The sequence below is a fragment of the Melopsittacus undulatus genome, chromosome 11 (assembly GCF_012275295.1).
Source record: "Melopsittacus undulatus isolate bMelUnd1 chromosome 11, bMelUnd1.mat.Z, whole genome shotgun sequence".
Taxonomy (NCBI): Eukaryota; Metazoa; Chordata; class Aves; order Psittaciformes; family Psittaculidae; genus Melopsittacus; species Melopsittacus undulatus.
In genome coordinates, this window is record NC_047537.1 from 10,949,364 (window position 1) to 10,969,480 (window position 20,117).

Below are 20,117 nucleotides of genomic sequence, written 5' to 3' on the forward strand. Positions count from 1 at the left end.
ACCATCCTTCCCTTACTGAGATGATGTGTCACTTGGTTTTATGTTTGTTTTCCTGATGGGTTGTGCTTTCTGCCTGCGAAAAACCTTGTGTCTGTTTCATGGAGTCAGGCCAATTCAACCAGTGCCATTGAAGTCCTCTGAAGGTACCCGGCATCCTTCTCCCAGGCACCCAGGAGTGCAATCACTCTTTCAAAACCAAAAAGAAGAAAACAATAAATAAAATGTGGTTTTGCATCTCAGCCCATTCAAGCACTCCAGGCTCCAGGCTGGGATGTGAAGTGGTCCTGGCCCTCCTGCAACATGCGTCTCCATAGAAAACTGCCTTTTCCTAAGGCCTGTTGACCCAGGGAGATGCAGACACTGTTGTGGGCTCATCAGCCACAGCCTGACACATGCTGCTGCAGAGGTGGGGAGAGGCAGGAGAGCAGCGAGCTCGTCAGCATTGGGTGCAATGGTGGTTGGGTCCAGAGCCTGTCCTGCATCCCCTCACCCAATCCCAGGCAACATCCAGCAATGGCTTTGCCTTGTCCATGGCATGGTGGCAACTTGAGACAACTTCTGCCCATGTTGGATGTGGGGCTGCTGGGCTCTGCCCCACTGCCATCAGGGTGACGAGCCCCAGAGCTGCCTTCCCACGGCGAGATGCTGCCTGCCCCAGCCCTGCCCCCTCGGCTTCCCTCTGATGTGGCTGCTGAAGGATGTGGCAACAATAAAAGTGTGAGTACGGAGAGGTGTGAAGGGAGGCGAGGCACTGGGCTTCCTGTTAGCACCAGTGTGACAAGACATGGCTCTTCCCCGCCGCCCGGAGTGAGCTGGTTCCCAGCCCGCTCCCTGCACCACAAGCTCCATTTACAGTTATTTACTAAAACAACACAGAGTGTGTGAACTCCCTCTAGGCCAAAAATAACTGCCGCCCCATTAACTCCAACTGTTTGTTTGTTTTCGGCTGGTTTCTGCCCTTATCCAGGCAGGGAGCCTGCCTGCTGGGGGGCACCGATGGCTGGGGAGAGCTCTGCCCTTCGCGCCCCCTCATCACTGCTCTGGGAACATTTGGAGCACTGGGTAAGAGGCAGCAGCAACCAGAGAGTGTCTCTGGGCTGGCTGGGTTTTGCTTTATGGTGTGTGATGGGGTGTCCTGGAGGTCCCCTGCCATGGGGACAGGGCAGCTGGGTCACAGTGAGACATCCCCCAGCCCTCGTCCGCTTCTTTTGGGGGACCCAGTGGGATTAAAGGACCATAGCAAAGGCCTGTTGCTGCCTGTAGCTGTGGGTGTTGGGGAATGGGGCCAACAAACGTTCCTGATGACGCTAAGGGTATTAAGTCAGATCTCAAGCAGGGCTGGACAGCCTAAGCTGGGTCTGGTGGGATGGAATGCTCCTGGGGAGCCAGTAGCCCCTGGGCCCTTCCTGGTTCCTCCTTGCTCTGCCTATGGGAAGGGTTTTGCTCCAATATCCCAAGATACACTGTAGGGGAAAACCCCCAGAGAGGCATTCATTTCAATTCTTAGTCTTTCAGCCAGGTGTTATGGCTAAGAATGATGGGGTTTACCATCTCTGCCCCAAGAATCCTGGGAAACCCATCTTGGGTTTGAACCAGCTCTAAAACAACGTGAAAAACTTCAAAATCATCACTGTGAAAAATGCCCCAGCTGGCTGCATGGAGAGAAACTGCTTCAAAGCAAAACAGTAACACTTCTCCTGTAGCTGCCCATGACAGTGTTTGTGGTCACATCAGGCAGCCCAGACCCCATCCCCACTGATGTCCCTTCTCATTATTTCATTACCCATCCTCACTGCCCAGTGTGCTTCAGCCCATGTGGGAGGGACTCTGGCAAAGTCCTTGGCATTACTCTTGGGTCTTGTCAAGACAGTGAGGGTGGAATTTGGGCATCAGAGAGTGCTACTGAAGCTGTTCACACCACCAGCACCCACAGCTCTCCCTGGGAGGGGACACCTCGCTGTCCCTTTAGAAGGGAGCACAATGCAGCAAGATTGAGGACCCACCATGAGTGAGCACAAGTGACCCAGCTTGGACAAACCAGGGACTATTGCAGGGCAGTCAAATTACATGTTTGTCACTCCCTGGCCATGGCCAGAAAGTGCCCTAAATGCCCTGTTCCATGATCAAAAAAAAAGAAGTTGGGTCTGTCATGAAGGAGGAGGGAATGGTTGTAGGCTGGGTGAAATAAGAGCATGCCATTCCCGCTGCTGTGTCAGCCACTTCTCCATCACATCCATGAGCTCTTACCTCTGTGTGCTGGTGCATTTGATTGCTTTGCAGAGCTTGTGGGAGCTCTGTCTGCTTGATGAAGATGACATTCATAGGGAGCCAGGGTTGGGAATTCAGTAAATGGGTATTAAAATGTCCCTAATGTGCCTCAGGTTAGATGTCCAGGTACAGCCAACTTTGTAGGGAATGGTTCAGTTCTCCACCCTAGGGAAAGGCTTCTCAGTGGTGGGATGTAGAAGAAGTATAAATTTATCAAAATGCTCTTTTGGTTCCTGTGAGGAAGGTCTGACCCTGTACAGAAAAATCCCATCCTTGCCTGAATGCTGTCAGCCTCCTCGAAGTAAAACATCACACACAGTCTCTGGTGCATGAATGTCCATGTGGTACCCTTCCTGAGATAAAGGGGGAAAGTCAATGCAAAACCGATGGAGCTGAAAGAAATATTATGTGGGGGTGACAGGCTTCTGTAAGTCACAAAATATGGACCAAAGCCCTTTCCTTGGCAATAGCAGTAACTGTTCCAGTTGATTCATTCGGGTAGGGAATGCCCCAGGCTGTGATTGTCATCCAGGACCACTTTATCTCCATTAGTGTGTCCACAGAGGTTAATAGTGCCAGAGCTGGAAACTGGGCTTCAGGCTGTGGGGGGCACAGCAACACAGGGGTTTTCTTCCTGCTCAGGATCACAAGGAGATTTTGTAGGTTGGGATGTGCAGAACTTGGGTGTTTCATTTGTTGACCCCACTGAAATGTTTATAGTTGTCACCAATGTGATTTCTAATTTCAGAAGGGTCTTTCCCATATAGAATCATAGAATAGTTAGGATTGGAAAGGACCTCAAGATCATCAAGTTCCAACCCCCCTGCCATGGGCAGGGACACCTCACACTAAACCATATCACCCAAGGCTTCATCCAACCTGGCCTTGAACACTGCCAGGGATGGAGCATTCACAACCTCCCTGGGCAACCCATTCCAGTGCCTCACCACCCTTACAGTAAAGAATTTCTTCCTTATATCCAGTCTAAACCTCCCCTGTTTAAGTTTCAACCCGTTACCTCTTGTCCTATCTCTACAGTCCCTAATGAATAGTCCCTCCCCAGCATCCCTGTAGGCCCCCTTCAGATACTGGAAGGCTGCTATGAGGTCTCCACGCAGCCTTCTCTTCTCCAGGCTGAACAGCCCCAACTTTCTCAGCCTGTCTTCATACGGGAGGTGCTCCAGTCCCCTGATCAACCTCGTGGCCTCCTCTGGACTTGTTCTAACAGTTCCATGTCCTTTTTATGTTGACGACACCAGAACTGCACACAATACTCCAGGTGAGGTTTCACGAGAGCAGAGCAGAGGGGCAGGATCACCTCCTTTGACCTGCTGGTCACACTCCTTTTGATGCAGCCCAGGATACAGTTGCTTTCTGGGCTGTGAGCGCACACTGCTGGCTCATGTTAATTTTCTCATTGACTAACACCCCCAAGTCCTTCTCCGCAGGACTACCATGAATTTCCTTTTTGCCGAACCTGTAGCTGTGCCTGGGATTGCTCCGACCCAGGTGTAGGACCTTGCACTTGTCATGGTTAACCTTCATGAGGTTGGCATCAACCCACCTCACAAGCGTGTCAAGGTCCCTCTGAATGGCATTCCTTCCCTCTAGCGTATCAACAGAACCACACAGCTTGGTGTCATCGGCAAACTTGCTGAGGGCACACTCAATTCCATTGTCCATGTCAGCGACAAAGATGTTAAACAAGACCGGTCCCAACACCGATCCCTGAGGGACACCACTCATTACTGATCTCCAGCCAGACATTGAACCTTTGACCACAACTCTTTGAGTGCGACCATCCAGCCAGTTCTTTATCCACCGAGTGTTCCACCTATCAAATTGATGACACTCCAATTTAGAGACAAGGATGTCATGTGGGACAGTGTCAAACGCTTTGCACAAGTCCACGTAGATGACATCAACTGCTCCACCCCTGTCCATCAGTTCTGTAGCCCCATCATAGAAGGCCACCAAATTGGTCAGGCAGGATTTTCCCCTAGTAAAGCCATGCTGGCTGTCACCAAGCACCTTGTTGTTTTTCATCTGCCCTAGCATGCCTTCCAAGAGAATCTGCTCCCAGATTTTGCCAGGCACAGAGGTGAGACTGACTGGTCTGTAATTCTGCGGGTCATCCATTTTCCCCTTCTTGAAAATGAGGCTTGTATTTCCCTTTTTCCAGTCATCAGGAACTTCACCTGACTGCCATGATTTTTCAAATATGATGGCCAGTGGCTTTGCAACTTCATTCGCCAGCTCCTTCAGGACCCGTGGATGGATTTCATCAGGTCCCATGGACTTGTGCACATCCAGGTTCTTAAGATGGTCTCGATCCAGATCCTCTCGTACAATGGGCCCAAGGTCTAGGTTTTCACAGTCCCTGTGTCTGCCTTCCAAGACTTGGGTGCTGCGGTCAGAGCCTTTGCCAGTGAAGACCAAGGCAAAGAAGCCATTCAGAACCTCAGCCTTCTCCAAGTCCTGTGTAACCAGTTCTCCCAAAAGCTTCTGGCGGGGGCCTACATTGTCCCTAGTCTGTTTTTTAGCCGCCACATACCTATAAAATCCCTTCCTGTTATCTTTAACTTCCCTTGCCATGTTTAGCTCCAACTGGGCCTTAGCTTTCCTAACCTGGTCCCTAACTACCCAGACAACATCCCTGTATTCATCCCAGGCCACCTGTTCTTGCTTCCACCTTTTATAAGCCTCTTTTTTCCTTTGAATTTTTCTCAGCAGCTCCTTATCCATCCAAGGAGGTCTCCTGGCCCTCCTGCTGCACTTCCTTCTGGTCGGGATGCAACACTGCTGAGCTTGTAGCAGGTGATCCTTGAATATTAACCAAGAGTCTTGGGCCCCCTTGCCCTCTAGGGCTATATCCCATGGAACCTTGCTAAGCAGGTTGCTGAAGAGGCCAAAGTCTGCTCTCTTGAAGTCCAGGGCAGTGAGCTTAGTGCACACTCTTCTCACTGTCTTGAGGACCTCTATTTCTCTCCTCTTCTGACAAGCAAACATTTCTCCCACCCAACAAACTTCGCTTTACATGACAGATGAGGGTTGCTCACAGCACTTAAGAATTTCTCACCTTATTTTCCAGAGAGTCTCCTCTGGTTTGGACTCATCGGGTATCCCTCTCTTCTTCAGTCTGTTTGCAATGAGATGGTCACACTGTCTTAATCTGCAGTCTTTTCCAGCCCTCTTTAAGGATCCCCTGATGTGTCACAAAAACTTCAGCATTCCACATCTAGATCACCCTGGAGAAGGAAGGGCTTCAAGGAACCTGACCACAGCCCATGCCTGTGAGGCAGTTACAGGCAGCTGGGCTCCATGGGACATGGAGGCTGAGCAAGAGGCTGTGGCCTTGGATGGTCACAGAGAGGCTCACACTGTGGCACTGGTGAGCACTGGTGAGCTGGCCTTGGTGGAGCCTGGTAGAGGGTAGTGGGGTGGTCCCAATGGGGTTCCAGCCCTAGGAACCCCTTAGCTCTCATCCCTTGATGGAGCCCTGGCATCATCAAGCATGGAATAGCTGCCCTGGAGGCACTGGACATGAAGCCTGGGGAGCTTTGAATCTACTGTACATGTTAGGTGCTGTGCTGGGGTACAGGTCAGCAGGACTGGTCCAGGCTCACGGGTGCAAACATCACTGGGTACCACTTGCAAAGCACACGGATGCTCAGGTATGAATTGCGTTCAAGACCACTGAGCCAGAGGGTTCTCACCAAGCACCTTCCCTGGACTCATGTCCTCAGGAGACCTCAGCCTTGGCTTTCAGAGCTGGGCATCATGGCTTCCCAGGCCAGCAGCTTTGGCCCCAGTACACATGATGTCCCCAGGGGCTCCAGTAATGGTATTTTCCTTTCAGGCTTTGCAGAGTAGCAGGAGATGTTTATGGCGCTGTCTGGCACGGGAGGCTCCTCACTTCTCCTTTCTCTTCTGGGAAACTGTTCAGAGAACAAAATATAATAGATGTTTTAAAGACACAGGATTCTCTTTTGCCAGCTCAGGGAAGCAGCTGGGGCTCTGTTTGTTAAAGATAATGGAGGGATGGACGTTTACTGTGTGGAAGAAACCACACGTGGTTTGCTTCCAAGTCCATCATCTCCAAAGCCTCTGACAGCTTGTACTGAGTGAAAGAGAAACTGGAAAAAGAGCCCAGAAACAGGCTCAGCACAGATCCTGTGCCCATGGTACCTCTGAATGCTGGGCTGACTTTCATTCTATGGTGCGTCCACCCCAAACCCCCTCCAGGACCATTTCCTATATGCCTTTGATAGCCTGGAGCTTTGAAAGCTGCTCCTGGAGCATAAATTTCCCCTTTCCTGCCTGATTATGCATCCCAGCTTCAAAGTGGATGCAGAATGCCTATGACTGGAAAAACATATGTAAAAGTAATGTGATATGAATAGAGGGTCTGAAGGCACTGGGGAACAGGAAACATGCTGGGCTTGTGTGAGCTGTGTGCACAGGGGCTGTGGCACCCCACAGAAGCCCCTCTGCTCCAGTGGGCACAGCTGCCCCCCGGAACCCGCAGCGGTGGCCGGCAGATGCCAACACCCTTGTCGGCTCTGCTCAGCATCATGATGCCAGCATGGGCCCTGCCTGCAGGGAACCAGCTCCTTGACAGCTCTGCACTTCAGGAAGGTTCATCTCCCCTTCCTGGACACTTCAAGATGCTGGGTGCTTTACCTCGGCTATTCACCACAGCAGTGGTTGGAGAGGAGCTTAGTCCCTGATATTCCTAAATGCTGATGGGGACAGTTGGCCTCAGCTGGTGTCTCTTGCTCTCCACGGACAAGGAGTCCTGTGAGCAGGATGCAGTTGAACACCGAACTCCTGAGCCAGGGTCTCTGCTATGCACAGAGCAGTGGGGAATCAGGGCAGAGAGCTGAGCTGGGGTGTCAGGCAGGTGAGCACACGTCCCTGTGCTCCCCATGCCCTCTGCCAGGATGCTTCCATGGGTGCAACAGCAGGAGAGAAAGGGGAAATAGGTTATTTCTGCCCATGGCGTAAATGAAAGAGCTGGAGGAGCAGTGGTGCCCACCATGGGATACCAGCACCAGCTCCTGTAGCAGATCTCACTGCTATGGGAGCCACAGGGCACATTTTACCATTTGGCTTTTGCTGATGGCAGGGTTTCAGTGCTGCAGCCATGGCGTGAATTCACACATGTTCCTGACCGCAGGCTCATTCCCACTGGGATAGGCAGCACTGTGGCTCGCTCCACTGCAGTGCTGGATTCCAGCCCCCAGCATGTGGGTTGGCACAGCTGAAAGAGGAAACTCCCCCCATTTGGGTGCCACAAGGTATGAGAGCGTCTGCCATGCAGCAGACTCACTTCTCCTCTACCCTTTTGTCCCTTCACTGGCCTCAGTAGGACCCTGCTCTTCTGTGCACCAAGGTGACAAATTCCAAACACCAGGACTGTTATTCATTTGCTGCGGCAGTCGTAGGGCCCCAGGCAAGCCCTGAGCGCTGCAGCCACTTCAGCTCTTTGTTTCCTTCTTTGCACATGTTTCTGGATGCTGGTTTTCACATCTCCTGTTTGTTTTGAGTGCGGGGGTGGGACCCAGACACAACCCCAGCAGCTCCCAGCCTGGAGCACGCTGCAGCCCCGCTGGCACAGCACGGGGCAGGGACTGTGAAAGCACCTGCTGAGAACGTGTTCAGATTGTGACAGCAAAGCCAGTGCCTGCAGCCCCCATGTGCTTCATGTGGTCATGGTGGCCACAGCCCCCAGCGCTGGAGCATGGAGCCAAGCAGCTCCCATGCCCCTGCTCCAGCTCATGTGGGCAGCTCCTGCAGGACCCATTGTGGTGTTTCAGAGAGGATGGAGCCAGAGGGAGGACTCTGGTGTTCCATCTGCAGGGACTGGGCCACAGGGAGGTGCGAGCAGCTCATCCCAGCCAGGACCATGTAAACCTGCTCTGAAGGATTTTCTGGTGGCGTGCAGTGTCCTCCCAGCCCACCCTGACCCCATGGCTGTGAAGTTCCCTGCCAGGAGGTCAGGGCTGAGCAATAGAAGGGAACCATCATCCCACAGAAAGCCCAGCTGTGGGTCACAAGATGGTATTGGGCTGGGCTGGGCAGGGAGCTCTCCAGGGATGGGTTGTGGCTGTACATTGTGGGTGCTGGGTGGAAGCATCCAGCTTGTGCAGAAACTGAGCTGTCTTGAGTGTTCCCATGGGATTTTTGTTGGGCTCTGGTTCTGCATGGTGCTCAACCAGGCTGAGAGCGCTCAGGGGAGCACATCCCACCAGGAAGCCCAACCAGCACCTTTCCTTCAATTTCAAACAACAGACAAGGAGTTTGATGCCAACCTCAGCAGCTCCAGCCCACGGTTGTCCTGCGTCATGGCACCATTGCAGAGTCCCCTGGGGTCCAGCCCAAAACTGAGAGCACTCCTGGGTGCTCAGGGCTGTCTGGCTTTGCCCTCTGTGTTCACTGCATCAGGCTGGGCACACTGCCCACAGGGGATCTCTGCATATCCATCCAGCTTCAGCCAGCAGTCATCCTGGCTGACCTCTCCTTGACCATGCTCAGGACCTCCTTCTTTTTCCTTCCCACATCTTACCCTGCCATTCAGGAGCAGGTCCTGCTTGAGGTGGACCCCTCAGGGCAGTTCCTTGTTTCTGGCTCCGGTTTGTCAGATCTGGTCGGGGCTGTTGGGTTTTTGATTGACTATTCATACTTTTGTTTGCTCATTTCTGCTGATGCTTTGCCCCAGGTGCCCCCCAGAGCAGCCCAGCGACACGCCAGGGTGAAAGCAGTAGGAGGATGTGGATGCATGTGCAGGAAGGGCAGGGAGCCAGGTACAGCCACTGCCTGGCAGCACAGTGTGGTGCCCAAACCAGAGCGTGGGTTGGCAGAGATGGGCCCTCACTCCAGTGAGGAATGGAACTGAGCTGGAGTGCTTCACAGCACATGGGCAAGGCTCGAGCACCCCACTGGACTGAGCACCCTGCACTGTCCTTAAGCACCCAGGCCAGCATCACCATCCATGGTAGTGATAGCACTCAGGTTGGCATCACCACTCATGCTGACATTAAGCACCTGAACTAACCTTAAGCATCCAAGCTGGAGTTAGCACCTAGACTGATGTTAAGTAGCTGGACTGACATTAGCACCCAGGCTGGCATTAGCATTTGGGCTGACCTTAAGTACCCAGTGTGGTCTTAGCACACAGGTTGAAAATAGAACCATGGCTGGTATTAGCTCCCAGTCTGGTGTAAAATATCTGGACAGGCACCAGCACCCCAGGCTGGCAGGAGCACCCAGGCCAGCATCTCTTGACTCCCTGAGCTCAGGGGGAGAAGGACAGGATCAGGTTGCAGCAATGGGTGAGGCTAGGCAAGGGGTTTAGTTGGTTTTGGTGGAGCTTGCAGGAAAACAATAAAGAGCTGAGGAAAACCTGGAGGGATTCAGAGTAAAACCAGCAGCTCCTCACAGCTCTCTGTGGGGTCCTGGGTGTCTGACAGCACCTTCCCACATCCCTCTGGATCCTAATGTCCCCCCAACTAGTACCCTTCCCTGGGGCAAGCCCCCTCACTGCTGGCACACAGTGGTGGTGGCTGTGCCACTTCGAGCCCTCTGCAGGCCTCTTCAGGGCTCTGCCAGCTCCCTTTGAGGACAGTGTCAGTGATCTGGGTTAATCCAGACTGCCTGTCCTGGGTGCCACGGTCCTCAGCTCCTGCCCCTGACCAGAAGCGACAGCACTAACCCCATCAGTATCTCTGGTGCTGCTGCTGTACCCTCAGACTGAAACAGTTTCTGTCTCCCAAAGGATCTGGGGGTTCCATTCACAGTCCAGGGAACAAAACTCCCTGGCAGCCAACAGCCCATACATGCAGTCAACTGGGAGCTGCCATCCCTGGCATCCTCCCCACATGGGCCAAGAGCTGGAGGAGCCATAGGGCAGCTTTTGGGATGATCTTTCTTAGGGAATGCCAAGTAGCTGTGGCATTGGGGTCTTTCTCATTGTGTCCCTTTTGGGGTGCCTTGGCTCTGAGTACACTGTGAGAGCACCAGCCTGACAGAGGGTTAACCTACATCGGACCAGCTCAGCTGGGAGCGGTTTTGCCCCTTTGCTTTCTCTCTGCTCTCGTGACACAAAGAGCAAAGCTGCCACTTTGCCCGGAATGACCCCTGTGCCCTACAAACGTAACCCCTTCCTCAAAGAGACAAAAATCCCATTGCCTTGCACCTCCATCTGTTTAGCGAACAGTTTAACCTAACAAGATTAGCATTCAGGGTCGTCTCTTCTTCTTTTACATTTTTTCCCTGCTGTTTGCAAAGAAAACAGCATTGGATTGAGGACAAAAGCTCGAAACCCCTCATTTGTAAGTAGTGGAGCCTTTGGAAACTGTTTTGTTCCAGAGTTATCTGGGGAAAGGGCCTGTGAAGCCCCCCCTAAAGCAAACAGGAGTCGGCCAAAGGGCTCAGCCCTGGGGACGATTGAGCCCAGCACAGGGCACCGGCACCCAGCTCTGCTGCTGCAGGGTTGGGGAATTCCATAAGGATATTCCCCCCCAAGAGGGTTTGTGGAGAGAGGGGGGGATGCAGGGAGAGGCTGTGGTGGGGTGGCTGTAACAGGAAGGAATTGGGATTCACATTCCCTATTCCCCCATAGACATCCTTCATCCATCCCTGTTGGGAGCACAGACACATCACCAGAGGTGATGGATGAAGCCATGGCAGGAGGAGGGTCATGGAGAGCAACGAGTGTTTAAGTTGAATTTACCTATGCGAGGACACAAGTGTTCCTTAAACACCAGCCCATCCTGCCACCAGCCCCTTCCAGCTGAGCCTCCAGGCCCCTGCTGCATCCTGGCACTGTCCATAGGGGTGGTGGCCTAAAGAATCCCCAGGGAATCATCATCAGGGAGGGGGGGGAAAGGTAAAGGGTTTGATTTTCATTCTCTGGAACTGTTTTCCCCTCCCTCATCTCCCACCCACCCCCCTCCTTTTTGCCACATTGTGCTGAGCTTGAATCAGGCCTTCACAAAGGGGATTAGAGGCCAGTTCCTGATAAATAGCAAAGCAGGTTGGAAGCGTGGGAACCAGCCATGGCGCAGCACGGAGGGACATTCCTGCTCCGGAGGGCCGGGCGGGAGCAAAAGTCCGGGCTAACCCCGGGTCACCCGGGGGACCCAGCGCCTGAGAAGATTTGTTCGGACACTGGCTTTTGTTGTGCACAGTTCCGTGTCAGCCCAGTGTGTCTCTCGCTGCTATTGATGGGGAAGGAAAACGCTATTGTCAGGCACTGAGGGCCCCCCTTTCCCTCCTGCGCCCTCGGGGTGACGTCAGGGCGGTACGTGGGAACCCGACCAGCCAGCCTGGAGCAGGGCGAGCGGTCCCAGCAATGCTCCGTGTTGCAAAGAGATGCTCAAGGGGTGCCCAAGAGCTGAGCATCACCCGCAGGGCCGGGAGCTGTGCTTCACAGTGTCCTGCTGGGGCTGGGCAGGATGGGTGCTCCAGCAGGCAGATGGGTGGGATTGGGGGGGGTTTATCTCAGCCCTGGTGCTATCAGTGAAATTTCCCAGAGGTGGGATCATGCCAAAAATTGCTGCTGGGAAGTGGCTGCCCAGGCCTGCAGCTCAGGGTGTCTGCAGTGTCAGCTCCCACCCGCATGGACACCTGCTGCTGGGTCAGGCATTCCCTCACCCTCAGGCTCTTAGTTGCTGACATGGTTTTCTTCTCTACCTGGAGACTCTGGGAGAGGTGGGAGCAGGAGCTGGGGCTGGGGATGCCCCACCCCTGTCTCCAGCTCTTGCTCCGGCCTCGCTTAGGGCAGAGACACGCAGGAAGCTCCCCTGTACAGCGAAGCTGCCAGAGCCCTCAGTGAAGCTCAGCTGCTCCGCATCTGCCGAGGCTCACGGCAGCACCGCGGAGCATCTGGGAACAGGCGATGTGCCAGGGACGGAGCCTGCTGGGAAAATCCCTGCATCCCGCCTCCCGCCTTTCGCCCTGTGACCCGACAGCGAGGAGCTGCAGGTGACCTTGACCCCTGCAAGCTGCCTGCTCTGGGCCAGGGCTCTGCACGTTTCAGCGGGCAGAAAAGGAGCAGAGCACCAAGGCTGGGTCTTGCTCCAGCCCTCGTTCCTCCTCTGGAGCCTGAGTCAGCTGCTGAAGGCTTGCTGAGAGCTGAAGCTCCAGCAGCCTCTCCTCTGGGATCCATGCAGGAACTACTGGGATGGGGATGACTCCAGAGTCCTCCCCAAAGGCTCAAACGAGGTGAACAATCTAAACAGCCATAGCCACATAGGACCCACGGGTCTCGTGTCCAAGCAAGGAGGCAAATGGAGGGGGACAGCAAATGTATTTGCCTCTTCCAGGGCCTCTGGCTGCGTCCCGTGATGTTGGAAGGGAAAACAAAAGCTGGGATTACCCCGGAGAACTGGGGCAGTGCGAGCAGGACAGCGGGAATGCGGCAGCTCTGCCACTGAAGATGCAGGCTGGGAATCCGTGTGGGCAGCTGCAGGAGTATTCCTGGAGGTCCAAGAGCTGAGGGGCAGTGCTGCTCTGCTGGGGCTGGGCAACAGCCAAGGGCTTTTCAAAGAGCCATGAAGAAAATGGGAATGGCTTGCGAGAAGCTGCATTTTCAGCACAGGCTGGTCCAGGCCCTTCCTGGTGGGTGGAAGGAGCAAGTCACCACCTGGCCGTGTCCAAAATACCTTCCTGGCTCCTTCAGGCCTGAGGGCAAGGTCCCACCATGCTGTGCCACACTGCCCCCAGCCTGCTAGTGCCCAAGTACTGAGTCAGCACTTGACAGCATGGGGTGTTCTTGGAGAGCCTGGGAGCGGGCAGGGATGTGGAGCAAGGATGAGGATGGAAATGGGGATGAGGATAAGGATGAGAATGGGGATGGGGAGGGGGATGGTCTCCTGCTCTGAGCAGATGGGATGCTTTCAGACATGCAACCATTGCAGACCTGCTGAGGGAACCCAGGTGGGCACTGGTTGTGATGTGTTGAGCTGCTCTTGGAGTTACCCATAGAAAATAAGTAGTCCTGAAATAGGGTTTTTTTGGTTGTTGTAATCATCATCCCAGGCTCTCAGGGTCCCAGCCTAGTCCTGCCTGTTGGAATCCAGCTGTTTCCTGTGCTCTCAGCAGCAGCCCTGATGCTCCACCATCCTCCCGGTCAGTTTATTTGAATAGGTAAGATTCAGATGTCTGGAGTGAAACAAACAGCGCCGGATGCTTGGACCACTCCAACCCTGAGCCCTCTGTGCTCCAGTGGTGCCCCTGACACCTCTCTGAGCCTTCCATCCCCTTTAGGTGACCATGATGGGGCAGGGACTGCTGGAGACGGCACTTGTGAAGGTCCTGCCAGTGACTGGGTTTATTCCTTTATTCCAGTGCCAGGAGAGGACCAAGGGCAATTGTCCCCTTGTCCCAAAACACCACATCTCTCTGGCTGGAGTCTTTAAGGTGTTTGTCTGGGACATCTGGGGATCAGACTCTCCTTCCCATCAGTGGGTGCTGACCCATGTGTCCCTCACACAGCTCTGCCAACCATGGTACTGTGCATCCTGGGCAAAAAGAAGTGCGCTAAGTCACTCTGTGATCAGTTAGAATGAAAAATAGTAAATGTGAGGGAAGGTGAGGTGCTGGGATGGTTGGCTTTCGCTTTGGCTTGGGCTTTGGCAGGGGGATTCAGCCTGGGAGTGTCAGCCTGTGTTAAGATGGACTGTCAGGTTCTGCTGGGCTGTTTTATGACTTTCATAGGGTTAGGCTCAATTTGGATGGTTAATTAGCCTTGCTGCAATCATGCAAAACAATCCAACTATCAGCAAGTGCTAATCGCTTCCTTTTAACTGATGTTCACAGTAAAGAAAGTGGGTTTTACCCAGCTGCATCTGTGAGATTCTTGGGAATCTCCATGGGAAAAACTTCCAAGTGTCCCCGTGAGGTAGACATCAGCCAGGAGGCACAGGACAGGTGGTTCTGCTCAGGCATGGACACCTCCCTGGTGAAGGGGTTGGGTCAGACCAGCCAGGGCCATCCTGCCCCATCACTCTGACCCCCCCACAGGCAGTTTTGGGCTCGTGCTGCTCACCAGTGGCAGCCCCTGTGCTGGGAGCTGCAGTGGTTCTGTGCCTGCAGCCCTCCCACAGCTCCCTTGCCCCTTGCCTGTGAGCATCACCATTCCCACGGCTAGTCCCTTTGGCTCCTACAGAAGAGCCATTTGGTTCTGTGAAAATCCTTTGGTGTTAATTACCAGCTTTTGGGTGCAGTTACACAATAGTAACATGGTTAGTGATGGTGCCGATGCATCCAGATGCCACATGCCTGTCCCAGCATTGCCCTCAGACCCGCTGCTGGAACACCACTGGCCCCAGCACAGTCAGCCAGGTGCCAGGAACATCTTCATGTGTGCTGTGGGATCTGGCCAGGGTTCTCGTGGCTCCCAGGGCAGGTCAAGCAGCCACCACAGCCCCACTGTTCCCAGTGGCACCATCACTGCTCCAGGGCATGGCCAGTGATGTGTGTGAGCCCTGCCTGAGCTGCGGCTGGTGCAGCGCTGCCCTTGGGGTGCACCAGGGGTGGGTGCTCCAGCAATGGCTCAGGGCAGAGCTGTCCCCAGGGACAGAGCTGGGAGCTGCAGCCAACACCAGCTGTGCCAAGGGGCAGCTCCCGGCCCCGGCACATGTGGGAGTCCCAGAGCCAGGTGCTTTCAATGGGTTTGTTCCTTTCTCTTTCTTAGTTCTTTTTGTTCTTTTTCCTTCTCTTTTTATTTTTTGTTTTCTCCTTTTTCTTTTTTGTTTTTCTCTCCATTCTTCTTTCTTTTTAAATTTTTCCTTTTTTTTTCTTTTCCTTTTCCCTTACCTTTTTTTATTTTTGTTTCTATTTTTTATTTCTATTCTTATTTCTTTTTCTTTCTCTTTATCATGCCCTTTCCCTTGTACTTTCTGCTCTTCTTTTTCTTTCTTTCTTGTTCTCATTCTCTCCCTTCTTTTCATATTAGCCAGATGTGCTCCCTTTGCAGTTTATACCCACCAGGCATCTAGTTTAATGCTGCTCGTAAGGATTCAAAGGCCTTCAGCAGAGGTATCACCGTGCCCAGACACCCTGACTTGTGTTATGGTAGTGAAACCTTGTCACCTTTATACCAGAATCAAAAGATAGAATCATAGAATCAACCAGGTTGGAAAAGATCTTCAAGCTCATCCAGTCCAACCATTCCCAGCACTGCCAAGGCCACCCCTAACCCATGGCACTGAGGCCTCGTCTCCACGCTGTGTGAACACTTGCAGGGACGGTGCCTGCAGCCCTGCTCTGGGCAGCCTGTTCCAATGCCTGAGCACCCTCTGGGGCAGGAATTGTTCCTCAGCTCCATCTAAACCTGCCCTGGTGCAGCTTGAGATAAGCTGTAGCTGGAACCTGAGCTTCAGGGTTGTTTGTGGGGTTCTTTGCCAGGATGATGTTGGGCTGGTGGTCAGGCAGAGACACTGGGTAGTTCCTTCAGGATTTAAGGCTGGGGAACCACTTTGTCATGCCCAGTCGGGGAGGCCTGTCCAGTCCGGACCAATGCCCGCTGCGTGCATGGCTCCAGCACAGGTTAACAAAGATGAGCTGAGTTGAAGCCAGCACGAACGGGAGCAGGCACAACCCTGGCATCGCCTTATTTGCAGGGACGAGCACAAGAAGCCCCGGTCCCGGGGGCAGCCGCAGCACCGCGTGTCCTGTCCGGCAGGGCTGCGGGCAGGCTGCTCACCCGCCGTTTGCCCCCGCAGCGCAGGCCGGGGCCGGCGGCAGGGACGGGATTCGCACCTCAGGCGGGAGATGAAAGAGCCGCTGGGCCCGGAGATGAAAGCGGCGGCGGGGCCGCGGCGCGGGGCGGGCCGGGACGTGAGCGCAGCCCCGGGACACGGATTTCTTCTCATGTGTGCCGCGCAGCGGGACGGCAGCGTCCAGGGACGCGCTTTCCCAGGGCCCCGCGCCCGTCCCATTGCCACCCCCCCTGCGGGTGGGATGCTGGGACCCACGGAGCATCCATCAGGATGTTGCATGGAGAAAGGGGGGCTCTGGCGGTGAGTGACAAAGGAGAAGGGCTGCAGGGGACTGAATGTTCATGGAGGCAGCTCTGTTGCTCCCAGCCCTGCACGCAGCTGTGTCGGCTCTTCGGTCTGTCCCTATGCCCAGCATCAGGAGACATCGCTCAGTGGTGGCACAGCAGTGATGCAGCCCTGGGTGAAGTCTCCATCAGTTTGTGTGTGGTGAGGCTGGGTGAGGATGCTGATGAGGTCTCCTGCTTGGCATTTGCATGACCTGGACTCTAATGTGCTCCTCACTGCATGGATGGAAACAAAAACTGGGGTCAGGGAATCACTTGTTTCAGCTTAAAATGTTGTGGTTTAAGTTAATTTTCACTGCCTCAGGTGTCTTTGTTGGTTCTGAACCAATTTGACACGACCTCAGGTGGGGGAAGCAGAAAATTATAGACTCATGGAATGGCTTGTGTTGGAAAGGACCTTAAAGTTCATCCAGCTCCAACCCCTGCCACGGGCAGGGACACCTTCCACTGGAGCAGCTGCTCCAAGCCCCTGTGTCCAACCTGGCCTTGAACACTGCCAGGAATGGAACAGCCACAGCTCCTCTGGGCACCCTGTGCCAGTGGCTCTGGAGCCATCCTCTAAACCAGTCTCTCCATTTGTGTCTCCTGGCTGCTCTCCTGGCAGGTCAGGGGCTGCTGCTGGCCCTGGGGACGAGCACGCTTTGCCAGAGGACACGGCACATGTCCCCCATTGGACACAAGTGTGAACATGAGGAGCTGCGGGATAGCACCAGGAGGTTGGAATGGACTGAAGGCAATGGAGAACCCCTCATGGGTGCTCCTCTGTAACAGCTACAGCAAATTTGGCAGTGCTGTGCCTGCTCCTCCCTGGAGAGCACCAACCTCTGCAGGACCTGTGGGACTCAGTCGGCACTGGGAAGCCCAAGGACGATGGGCAGGGGCACAAGGGTCCCAGCTCAGCTCTGCGCTTTTCCTCTGCATCAGCTCTCCCTGCTCCTGCCTCATCCGGCCCAGCTGCTGGGTAAGGAGCGCTTTTCACTTTGCAAAAACCTTAATGCCCATTTACTTGGCTCAACTGGGGGCTTGGTGAAACCATGGACAAGCTGTGATACCCTTGTACTCATCTCCATGATGAGACAGAATGAGAGATAGAATGAGATATAGAATCATAGAATCAGCTGGGTTGGAGAAGCCCTTTAAACGCATCAAGTCCAGCCCTTACCCCAGCACTGCCAAGGCCACCCCTAACCCATGGCACTGAGGCCTCGTCTCCACGCTATGTGAACACTTGCAGGGATGGTGCCTGCAGCCCTGCCCTGGGCAGCCTGTTCCAATGCCTGAGCACCCTTTGGGGAAGAAATGTGTACAGAGGTGCTGCCATGGTCAGTGCTTCCCCCTTGCTGCCAGCAGCCCCAGGGCACCTGTGTTGGATGATGAGCGGAACCTGCTGCCAGGTTTCCCATCCCATCTGCTGGACACTGAGTGAAACGAGGTTTTTTGAACCCAGCCCAAGGCACCAGGACACAGCCTGTGTTTATCATGTTCTGCTTCCCCCTGAATTCCAGTTCTCTGACATGTTTAGATCAAACCTGATGACCCAAATCTGACTGTGGCAACAGAGAAGAAAAGTGACCTCTGGAGAGGAGCCGCTCAGGAGAGCAGCCGCGTGTGCTTGAGGCCATCCCGGGCCACTGCTCACAGCCATGCCCTGGAGAGGAGCAGCCGGGCAGCACCGAAACTCTTGTTGCTTGTAATTCAATTACTTTTGTGAAGCAGAGCCCAGTGCCGAAGACACCGTCACAGCATCCCCTGGCAGAGAAACAGCTCTGGAAGCCATCACCCGTGTTCTGTGTGAAACAGCTGAGTGAGCTCCTGCCGGGATAATAAACACGTGTGTGTAACACAAAAGCCACCTCCTCTTTGCAATGGGACCCACTGGGAGAGCTGAGGGTCACCCCATCTCTGCCCCATGCAAGGGCACTGGGAATGGGCCAGGAGATGGTTGTGGGGCCTGGAAACGTCCCCCAGCCCTTAGGGACAGGCAGGTTGCAGGGTGAGAGGGGAGCCACCTTCACAGCTGCCTGCAGGTGGAGGCAGGCAGGAAAGGAAGCAAGGGAAGGGGGAAATGGTCACACATCACTCCTTCCTCCTGCTTTCTCTGTTAGAAGTATGGAGTTAGAAGCAAGGATGCAAGGAGGCCACAAGTGAATCTGGAGTTTGTGAGGTCTCGCAGTGGGGTGGGAAGACAAGAGGGGGCAACAGTGTGGGACTCCTCACACATTCAGCACCCACTGTGGCTCTGGGCTCTTCTCAAGCCCACTTCTCAAAGCTGTCAAAGGTCTCTAGCCAAAAATGGGTCAGAGCAGATACTTTTAAAGTGAAAAAATACCCCAGGAAAACTCCTTTAATTTCAGGATATCTCTGTAGCCTCTTCTTTATCTCAGCATCAAGCAGCTGCTATGGGTAGGAGTTCAAATTGCCATAGAATCACAGAATCCCAGTCTCATTTGTGTTGGAAAGGACCTTAAAGCTCCTCCAGCTCCAACCCCTGCCACAAGCAGGGACACCTTCCACTGGAGCAGTTTGCTCCAAGCCCCTGTGTCCAACCTGGCCTTGAACACTGCCAGGGATGGGGCAGCCACAGCTTCTCTGGGCACCCTGTGCCAGCGCCTCAGCACCCTCACAGGGAACAGCTTCTGCCTAAGAGCTCATCTCAGTCTCCCCTGTTCTGTCAGGTTCAAGCCATTCCCCTTGGCCTGTCCCTACAGGCCCTTGGCCCAAGCCCCTCTGCAGCTTTCCTGCAGCCCCTTTAGGCACTGGAGCTGCTCTCAGATCTCCCCTTCAGGAGCCTTCTCTTGCCCAGGCTGCCCCAGCCCAGCTCTCTCAGCCTGGCTCCAGAGCAGAGCTGCTCCAGCCCTTGCAGCATCTCCGTGGCCTCCTCTGGACTTGCTCTAACAGCTCCACATCCTACAGCCCCACATCCTTCTGTCTGCCATCCCAGACAGGTAACATTTAATTAAGAGCCTGAGCAAGGAGGACATTACCCCAGTTGTTCATCTGCTTGGGCAATGACTGACAACGTGTGTGTCAGGGAGACATGGTCCATGGTGTAACACCCCATCCCTCCTGCTGCCACGTTTCCCAGGGAGGCTGTTGCCTGCTGTTCTCAGTGCTCTAAAATCTGGCCACTCCAGATCCTGACTTGAGGGCTCGGGTGTTGTGCATGGGGGGAGGTTTCCATGGCCCAGTGATGCTTTCCCAGTCTCGCTTCACACCTTTCAAAGCAGCCTGAAGGGGAGTGGGAGCTTCAGCTGGTGCAAATCCCAACCTGCTTTGGTCAGTGCTGTGGGAAGAAACCAGCCTGAGCCCTACAAACAGATTAGGGGGAGCCTGGCAGGAGCTGCAGTGGCTCCAGTGCCTGAAGGGCCTCTGCCAGCCCAGGTACCCCTGGGTCCGATAAGAAAGGGCTCCCTGCAGCAGAAAGCCCAGGGGAGGGAGTCCCCCTTGCAACCCTCCCCACAGCCCATCCATGCCTCCCAAGCAAAGGGCACACAGCCATCCAGTGGCTCTGGTAAAGGGCTTCCCCTGCTGCACTCCACAGGGCTGTATGCCTGGCTGGTCCTACACTCACGGAGCCCCATCCTCCCCCTCGGGCCCCAGAGCCCCTGCTAAGTGCTTGTGGGGTTGGGTTTTCCCACTCCTGGGAACCAAGCGTCAGCTTTTGTTGGTGAACAGACCGTAGCTTTCATGTGAAAAGGTTAGTACAGTATGTTAGTTCCTAATGAGGGGATAATAGAGTCTGATTCTCACACCCGGGGGACTGTGAGGTGACAGCAGC

At 54.4% G+C, this 20,117-nt stretch overlaps 1 protein-coding gene across 5 annotated transcripts in view; it reads left to right on the plus strand.

Annotated features, from left to right (window-relative positions):
• Nucleotides 1-20,117, plus strand: part of EXD3 (exonuclease 3'-5' domain containing 3) — a 286,325-nt gene that overhangs the window by 236,960 nt on the left and 29,248 nt on the right. For 3 of the 5 annotated variants that reach the window (XM_034067535.1, XM_034067536.1, XM_034067534.1), the window contains 2 exons: nt 16,944-17,300; nt 17,862-18,107. The exons of the other annotated variants lie outside the window; for them this stretch is intronic. In XM_034067535.1, the coding sequence (XP_033923426.1) occupies nt 16,944-17,300; nt 17,862-18,050 (546 nt within the window). In that variant the 3' untranslated portion in view covers nt 18,051-18,107. Of the gene's footprint in view, nt 1-16,943; nt 17,301-17,861; nt 18,108-20,117 lie in introns of those variants that run through there. 5 annotated transcript variants of the gene reach the window in all.